At 41.1% G+C, this 9,200-nt stretch overlaps 1 protein-coding gene across 1 annotated transcript; it reads left to right on the forward strand.

The window, feature by feature from the left end:
• The first annotated feature begins 3,445 nt into the window (after positions 1-3,445).
• On the forward strand, positions 3,446-4,380 carry LOC119739067 (F-box only protein 22-like). Its single transcript, XM_038213906.1, has 2 exons — positions 3,446-4,067; positions 4,358-4,380. The coding sequence occupies exon 1, from the start codon at positions 3,590-3,592 to the stop codon at positions 4,055-4,057; it is 468 nt and encodes a 155-aa protein (XP_038069834.1). The 5' UTR covers positions 3,446-3,589; the 3' UTR covers positions 4,058-4,067; positions 4,358-4,380.
• The last annotated feature ends 4,820 nt before the right edge of the window (positions 4,381-9,200 follow it).

Genomic DNA, 9,200 nt, shown 5'->3' on the forward strand with positions numbered 1-9,200 from the left:
CACTTTTGGTCTTGAATATTACTAGAGCCTAGAGGGTGATTGGCAAAAAATATTTTCAGGTTTTTGGAGAAAAGTTCAAAAACGAATAGTGTCTAACATTAAATGCATTAGATAAAATGACCTGAGAGCAAATATGCAGTCCTATGCCCCCTGTCTGTCTGGCCTCAACTCCATTTTCAAAGCTGTTGATGAAATAAAATGAATCAATAAAGATTCACTGCAACTTGAACATGTTGAAATACAGCGGTCATGGCGGTGCTGTTGAATTCATTGGTAACAAATTTCCCTGCTAAATCCAATATTTTTGGACATTTTAAACCGGAATTGTGGCATAAATCACTGAAGGGAGAAATGAGTAAAGTCCAGATATGGGAATCTTTCCAGTACGCCGAAAGGAAGTTGAATTTTGACAAGTAAATAGTCCAGCCGAGACTTACCTGTTGTACAGGCCTAGCCTACCGCTACATTATCCATAATGTTGATATCGGATAACCAAACAACAGGTGGCGCTCTTCACAATTAACGGCGTCATAATTATACAATCTCGTTTACGTAGTGTTGAGGGATGCATACCTGCAAATAAACTCCCATAGACACTAGTGCTAAATGCCCATACTTCAAAATTATTTTTTAAAATACTCAAAACTCTCACAGGTATTCAAGCTGCACAGAAAAATGATGATCAATGTGTCATCTTTCATTTTCTTTTCAATTTTTGGTGGGTTGACCATTGACTTTCGAGATATTTTCACGCAAAGAAGACGACCCCTATTTTCCCCAAAGCGGAAAAGTAGCCATCTTGAAAAACGATCCCTCCACAGCATGGCAAAATAGCGCCACTTTCGAGCCCAATAACATCCAAAATGCTCAGAATTGGAAGCCCCAAGTCCGGGCCAGAGGTTCATTACCATATCTCTTCAATTCACCAATTTTACGGCTCTCAGAACTCTCTAATATAGAATATTTTGAAGATATAACTTTTATTCATGAGCTTGGCGGATCGATTTACCGGTGTGCACCCTGAGAGCGGTACGCACTGACAGTGACAGGTACTTAATACAGGAAAGAAAGTTACAAAATAAAGCTAACCCTTGAGACGAAGTTGCGAAAAAGTTTCGAAGTCCGAATTTTCCCATCATGCATTGAGAAATCCCATTTCCTTTCTCGATAGGATTTGGGATTTGTTTTCCGTTTGGCTGTCGAATAGGACTGGGAATCGTTATTCGTTAATATCCGTTTTGCTGTCGACAATGGATTTTGGATTCGAAGTCCGATATCCGTTTTTCTTTTTGCTTAGGAAATGAAAATTGGTTTCGTTATCCGTTTTTCTTTTTGTTAGAAATTGGGAAATGCGGGAATTATGGGTGTCTGTGTATATGGAGATCAATGGTTGTAACCGTACCTGACCACGCTATTATAGCAGGTGGTCACTTCTCATTCTGTATCTGGGTTGTATGGGGCTGGCCAGAGGCCCGGGGGTTCATTGGATTCTGTGTAGCCTTCTGTTCAATCTAACTCCTTGTTTATCTGGTGCTTCTAGAAGCACCAGATCAACAAGGAGTTGGGGGAGCTGCATATAGGGAGGGGTATCCTGACTTGATGATTTTATTGCTATATGTAATGTGATGTATGGTCTCTTTTGAAGGATTAATTACAATAAAATGCAAACGGAACTTAATTGGAAGTTTCTTCTTTCACATTCTCAAACTAAATAATTATTTCTATATGCATGAATAGTTGTAGTTGTGAAAAGAAAAATTCCCTGCTTACGCTATGTTCTGGACGTCAAGACTCAGCGTTCCGGCGGAGAATTGAAGGCCTGCAGATAGATAAGGTTTCACACTGCACGCCCGCCCTTTCTCGAAAGATTTTGTTTAGTTGTTTGACGGTTACTCACGAAATTTAATCTCCTCATGTAAGACATCAAGAACGATCACTTGCGGAACTTACAACTTTTCCTTTTTTATTTTGTTTGTATTTTTCACGTTTAAAAATATCTGTTTCGGTATGCTCTTTTTCATTGTTTGATGGTTTCTCATGAAATTAAATCTCATAATGTAACACAGTCATCATGACATATAGCTGAATATTCAATTTTGAAATACAGAACAAACTCGTTTTGAGGGCAACAACTCAAGAAATACACGTTACATTTAAATGAGTTTTCGTGCACTCATTTGTCATGATGTTTAACATGAACAGATTTAATTTCATAAGAAAAGGTCAAACAATCAAGTTATTATGACCGTAACAATACAGGGTTTTAATCGCGACAAGTACAATCCTAATGGAAGTCAACGTGGATTTCTAGCGTTTCAAACACTAGATTGTTACGATCATATTATATTTATAGCTCCATAGTTTCTCACGCCATTCAAACTGCTTCTGCTACCCATCGTGAAAACTAATTGCACGAAATTTCAATTGAATCCATTCCGTATTTCTTGAGTAATTCATCGGAAACGAGTTTGTTCTTTTTGTCCAATTTTGCAGCATCTGTGTTGATGCGTTGTTGAGACCACTATATTGATGTGGCGCGCCCTCTTTTGAACGAAACTTAAAATATTCTACGGCTTGCGGATGTATGTCTTGGCCGAGGCCACTAGTTTTATTCAGCGCGCCCTTTCTCGAAAGACTTTTTAAGTTGTTTGACGGTTTCTCACGAAATTTAATCTCCTCATGTAAGACATCAAGACCGATCACTTGTTAAACTTACAACTTAATATAGCTTGACCTGGTGAGCTTGGGTTATTGCTCAAACAACGAGTGTGTTATTATTTTTCCATGGACGTTGACTTTTCATTTTTAATTTGGTTTGTATTTTTCACGTTTAAAACACTATATTTCTTTCGGGTATGCTCTTTCTCATTGTTCGATGGTTTATCATGAAATTAAATCTCATAATGTAACACAATCATCATGACAAATCACTGAATATTCAATTTTAAAATACAGAACAAACTCGTTTTGGAGGCAACAACTCAAGAAATACACGTTACATTTAAATGAATTTTCGTGCACTCATTTGTCATGATGTTTAAACATGAACAGATTTAATTTCATAAGAAAAGGTCAAACAATCAAGCTATTATGACCGTAACAATACAGGGTTTTAATCGCGACAAATACAAACCTAATGGAAGTTAACGTGGATTTTTAGTGTATAAAACACCAGATTGTTACGATCATATTATTATAGCTCCACAGTTTCTCCCGCCATTCAAACTACTTCTTCTACACATCGTGAAAACTAATTGCACGAAATTTCAATTAAATCCATTCCGTATTTCTTGAGTAATTCATCGGAAACGTGATTGTTCTTTTTGTCCAATTTTCAAGTGCAGCATCCGTGTTGATGCGTTGTTGAGACCACTAAATTGATGTGGCGCGCCCTCTTTTGAACGAAACTTAAAATATTCTACGGCGTGCGGATGTGTGTCTTGGCGGTTCGAGGCCACTAGTTTTATTCAGCATGCAGACTTGGACGTGTCTCACTTAAAATATGTTTAAGGATAGACATACTTGCAAATTCCAGATTGGTCATGGCTGACCATGGCTAGTATCATCATGGGTATTGCTGGATTAAATAATGTCAAATTACATTCGTTGCAGGGGAACAAACTCCAAGAAACTGCCCAGTTGTCTGACAGTGACATTCTCCGGACCCAACGTGAGGGCAGCATCTGTGGTTCTTGATAACAGCGTCACCACCAGGGACAAAGCTCGCTCGAAATTCCAGGCACTCAAGAGGTTGGGATTGCCAGCGAAACACAGCCTGGCTTTCTTGTTCAGCTGCGTTGGGCGAGGGCGCCATTTCTACCAGGCCGAGGATGTGGAAAGCGGAGCCTTTCACGAGGTCTTTCCCGACACGCCCCTTGTGGGGTTCTTTGGGGGCGGGGAGTACGGCTGTGATAACTTCACCCTGGGGAGATCGGTGCAGGAGAGTGCAGACCAAGACTCGGCAGACCTCAGGCACAGGAATGAGCTGAACAAACTGCAGAATTTGGAGAAGTGGTTCACTTGTGTAGTAATTGCTTGCTGTCATTTGGCTGAATAGTGAGGCATTAGTGAGTGATCTCTTTAAATTTGTACTTTGTGATTGAAATTAGGAAAATAACTGGTCCACTGACTCTGTATTCGCAAAGTAACGTGAACATCAATTTTGAATAAAATTGTGACTCGAGTCATTACAATTCTGACCAATGCCTATTCTTAACATAGACGTTGACAAAGCGGGAGACTAAACACGATGCAGCTTGGTAGCTCAGTTGGTAGAGCACTGGAACGGCAATCCAGAGGTCCCAGGTTCTATTCCCTCGTCCTTTCAATTTGTGGATTGTTGTATTTCCCTGTACAGGCCACAGATTATTGCATTGACTGGTTGCCCTGGATGCAGGCCTGCCCTGGTTCACTTCCTCTCCCATATATCACCAAGAGCACAAGCCTTCTCATATGCGGAGCAGTGCTGATCGTAAGTAATCTGCTATAGTCGCAATTTGTCTGTGATTTGACAAAAGTTTGTCCTTGTGAAGCAGTGTGATCAGAAGCTAGCGTTGCGAATCATAAGTAATCTGCTACAGTTGCAAGTTGTTTGTAGCATGAACATAAATGTCATAAAGAGTGGGTGATTTGTCTTTTTTTGTGAACAATTTGAGAGACATTATATTTTTAATTATTATTTTAGTAGAGTATTAATTTCTTTAGTAAAGTATAGATGCTAAGCTTTAAGGGGAAACATTTTGTCCCGCCTTTCATACAGGGTGAGCAGAGTACACATTTGATGGAGCTTCTGACAGACTCTCAGGAGAAATGGGTGGATGTTCAGAAGATCAAGGCATTCCCAGCCATGGTAGCAAGCCCTACGCTAAGAACCGGGGCACAGGCACTCATGCAGGTACGCTTATGAGGGGGATCAGGGTCAGACCTGAGTATGCGTGGATAGCTCAAGTTTTGTGCATTTTGATGAGTTGTGTGCCTTTTGACAACTACATGCATTTCAGACTAGCATTCAGAGAAGTGCCGAACTAAATTATTCCAAAGAGTTGAATTAAGTTTGACGTTTGAAACATTGAGGAGCAACTACACATAAAAGTCGTCCAAAGATTGTGTGTTGCAGTCGTTCAGAATGACTCCAGCTTCTAATCAATGGAAAATTAATACAAGAACTTTGCCTGTGTTTGAAACGTGAATCTATTTACGTTGAGTTTAGTTGAGATAAGTTAGGGATTCTGGAACACCAGTTTTAAGTGGATTGAGGTACTGTTTGATAATTTCGGTCTTTTAAGTCGAGTCTGCTTGACGAGTGAAGCAGTCTGCGATAAGTCGAGTATGAGTTGAGCATTTTTTTGACAAGTAGACTACTTTTTACTGAGTACTACTTTATGAGTCGATTCATTTGTTTTCAATGAATCCTGAGGTTTTGTATTAGTTGAGTACCTTTTTACAAGTCTTGTGTACCTCTGGTGAATTATTTTAATGAATATTTCGATGAGTATTTTGAGTACCGAAATGTGTACTCACAGTTGAGTACTTGAAGAAGACTTTGCGGAATGAATTTTGATGAACAGTTTGAGTAAAATTTAAGCAGGTCTTTAAAAAATTAAGTCAAAGTTGCAAAATGTATAACAAGATCATTAAACCAGATTTGTCCAGGTTTTTCGCTTTTTTTTCAGCACTAACGTTGGTCTTTTCCAAGACCTGGACACAATTTATTCAGACCAAATGCTTTCAAATTTTCCTTCCTGATTGGTTTCCGTCTAGATTGGTGGGTTGGGTAAGATCGAGACCAACACAATCATCAAGGAGCTCTCCAAACCCTGGATGCTGGATGAGGAAGCAGCCTGGAGACCACGGAGAAGTTTCCGTGGAAGATCAGCAAGGAAGAAGTCACCATGCTCAAAGAGAAGGTAGAATCAGGTAGTTGGTCAGTAGTGCAGAATGATTCACAATATGTTAACTAATGCATGCAAAATAGAGAAAAAAAGTGAAAGTTTAACGACTATCATCCTACCCTATATTTTTAGGCTATAGAAATGTCAAACCCCCAAAACAGATTTTTACCTAACCTACCACACAGTTGTTTTTTATATATAATAGAAAACACCACACTTTTGGTTCTTGGTTGGCCTTATTTTTTTAATATAATGTTTCAGTATCCAATTCATTTCATGGAGCCTTTCAGAGATCTCATAGGTTATTCTGGATGGCTGCATGTCTAAGGAAACACATGCTTTATGTCAAAGGGAAAATAATGCTCTGCATAATCTTTGTTTGTGACCCCCCCCCCCCCCCCACCCTCCGCCCCCCACCTCCCCCCCCCCCCCCAGGCGTGACCCTACTCATCCCTCACCTCATCTCCTTGAAATCCAACTGGGAGAAATGCAAGCTGCGCGTCTTTGCCGCCACGGGCAAGAAGGAGCAAATGGACAGGGAGAAGATGAACATGGCCAACATGCTCAGCAAGTTCCGCATCAACTGCTCGGACGTGGAGGTCATCCCGGACCTGAACAAGAAGCCCAAGGAGTAGAGCCTGAGATGGTTCAAGGAGCTGTCCAAACCCTGGATGCTGGATGAAGAAGCAGGGGAGACCACGGAGAAGTTTCCTTGGAAGATCAGCAAGGAAGAAGTCACTATACGCTCAACAAGAAGGTAGAATCTCCTTCTTACACTCAAGCATCCCCCCCCCCCTCCACAGAGAAAACTATAAACGAGGGCCATTTGGGCGCCATCGTGGCTTATAAATGTTGGTACCAAATACACGATAACCAGCATGAGTGAACCAGTGAAGTGTCCCTCATTCCGGCTTCTGCTTGTTTGACTATAAAGCGCCCTCTTTTGTCCATGCATGGAGACAATACACTTAGAGCTCTTCCCAGTACCCACTTTATACGGAAGATGGATACTGCCACTCAATGAGTGTGAATATATTTGTTTTGGTGCGTGTGAAAATATATTTTTTTTGTACAGCGGCCGCCACTTATTATGTGGCGGCCGCCACATAATAAGTGGCGGCCGCTGTACAAAAAAAATATTCCCACACGCACCAAAAAAATACATTCACACTTATTGAGTGGCACTATCTGTCTTCCGTAACTTAACGCGTAGTACCTAGTTTTTGTGATTTCAACATACAGGGTGAGCAGAATATTTCGATGAGTATTTTGAGTACCGAAATGTGTACTCACAGACTTTGCGGAATGAATTTTGATGAACAGTTTGAGTAAAATGCAAGCAGGTCTTTAAAGAATTGAGTCAAAGTTGCAAAATGTATAACAAGATCATTAAACCAGATTTGTCGAGGTTTGTCGCTTTTTTTCAGCACTAACGTTGGTCTTTTCCAAGACCTGGACACAATTTAGTTAGAGCAGATGCATTCAAATTTTCCTTCCTGATTGGTTTCCGTCTAGATTAGTGGGTTGGGTAAGATCAAGACCAACACAATCATCAAGGAGCTCTCCAAACCCTGGATGCTGGATGAGGAAGCAGCCTGGAGACCATGGAGAAGTTTCCTTGGAAGATCAGCAAGGAAGAAGTCACCACGCTCAAAGAGAAGGTAGAATCTCCTCCTTGCGCACAAGCACCCCCCCCCTCCACAGTGAAAACTATAAACTGTATATTTATTTTTGTGTAAGTTGGTCTGTAGTGCAGAATGATTCACATTTAACTAATGCATGCAAAATAGAGAAAAAAGCAAATTTTAATGACTATCATCCCACCCTATATTATTAGGCTATTGAAATGTCAAACCCCCAAAACAGATTTTACCTACCCTACCACACAGTTGATTTTTTGTATGTAGTAGAAAACACCACACTTTTGGTTCTTGGTTCGCCTGATTTTTTTATTATATGTTTCAGTGTCCAATTCATTTCATGGAGCCTTTCAGAGATCTCTCAGGTTGTTCTGGATGGCTGCATGTCTAAGGAAACACATGCTTTATATAATGCTCTTTATAATTTTTGTTTGTGAACCCCCCCCCCCCCACCTCCGCCCCCACCTCCCACCACCCCCAGGCTTGATCCTACTCATCGATCACCTCATCTCTATGAAATCCAACTGGGAGAAATGCAAGCTGCGCGTCTTTGCCACCACGAGCAAGAAGGAGCAAATGGACAGGGAGAAGATGAACATGGCCAAAATGCTCAGCAAGTTCCGCATCAACTACTCGGACGTGGAGGTCATCCCGGACCTGAACAAGAAGCCCAAGAAGTAGAGCCTGAGACGGTTCAAGGAGCTGTGCAAGCCCTGGATGCTGGATGAGGAAGCAGGGGAGACCACGGAGAAGTTTCCTTGGAAGATCAGCAAGAAAGTAGTCACTACGCGCAACGAGAAGGTAGAATCTCCTTCTTGCGCTCAAGCACCCCCCCCCCCCCCCCTCCACGGAGAAAACTATAAACGAGGGCCATTTGGGCGCCATCGTGGCTTATAAATGCTGGTACCAAATACACGATAACCAGCATGAGTGAACCAGTGAAGTGTCCCTCATTCCGGCTTCTGCTTGTTTAACTATAAAGCGCCCTCTTTTGTCCATGCATGGAGGCAATACACTTAAAGCTTTCCCAGTATCCACTTTGCGCTTAGTCCCTGGTTTGTGTGATTTTAAGTCCAGTCTTGCAACATTTGTTAATTGTGTCCAACCTTTGACATTCTGGTGGGTGATTTTCAATAATGAGATTGATCACTTTCAATCCATTTTTCCGTACAACTCTCAGTTCATTTGAATTGCCAAGTGCATGGAACTCGACTTTATTAAACATCAATAAATCACTCCATTTTTTCGCCTGAAATCTTTCTTTTTCTTTCAGACCAACAGACACATGCGGATCCGTGAATTGCTTCTCCAACATTCCCAGGAGGCTCAGCTCATTGTCATGTAAGTACACAAAGCCACTACTAACTCAATAGACTCAATTTCATGGTTTAAGCACACAATTCTGTGCTGATGATCTAGCACACTAGCACCGAAATCCTGCGCTATCCCTGTAAGCACAGAAGTTATCCCCTGTAACTGATTGTTTACACTTTTGCAAAAGCCGTAATTTCTAAGTGTCATGCAAAAATGTCTGTTGTAGTGTTGGCGATTCCCATGAAAATAATGAGTGGCTAATCTAAGGGCACTTACTTCACAATTACGCAAACCTACTCACTATAGCAGAAACTAGCGTGAAATCCTAAACAGGGGTGGATCTAGCTTTGGCTGG

The sequence above is a fragment of the Patiria miniata genome, unplaced genomic scaffold, assembly GCF_015706575.1.
Source record: "Patiria miniata isolate m_02_andy unplaced genomic scaffold, ASM1570657v1 HiC_scaffold_10, whole genome shotgun sequence".
Classification (NCBI taxonomy): Eukaryota; Metazoa; Echinodermata; class Asteroidea; order Valvatida; family Asterinidae; genus Patiria; species Patiria miniata.

What these genes read in the sequence shown, in the direction of transcription:
- LOC119739067 (XM_038213906.1), top strand. Translation starts at nt 3,590, where the DNA reads ATGTCAAATTACATTCGTTGCAGGGGAACAAACTCCAAGAAACTGCCC.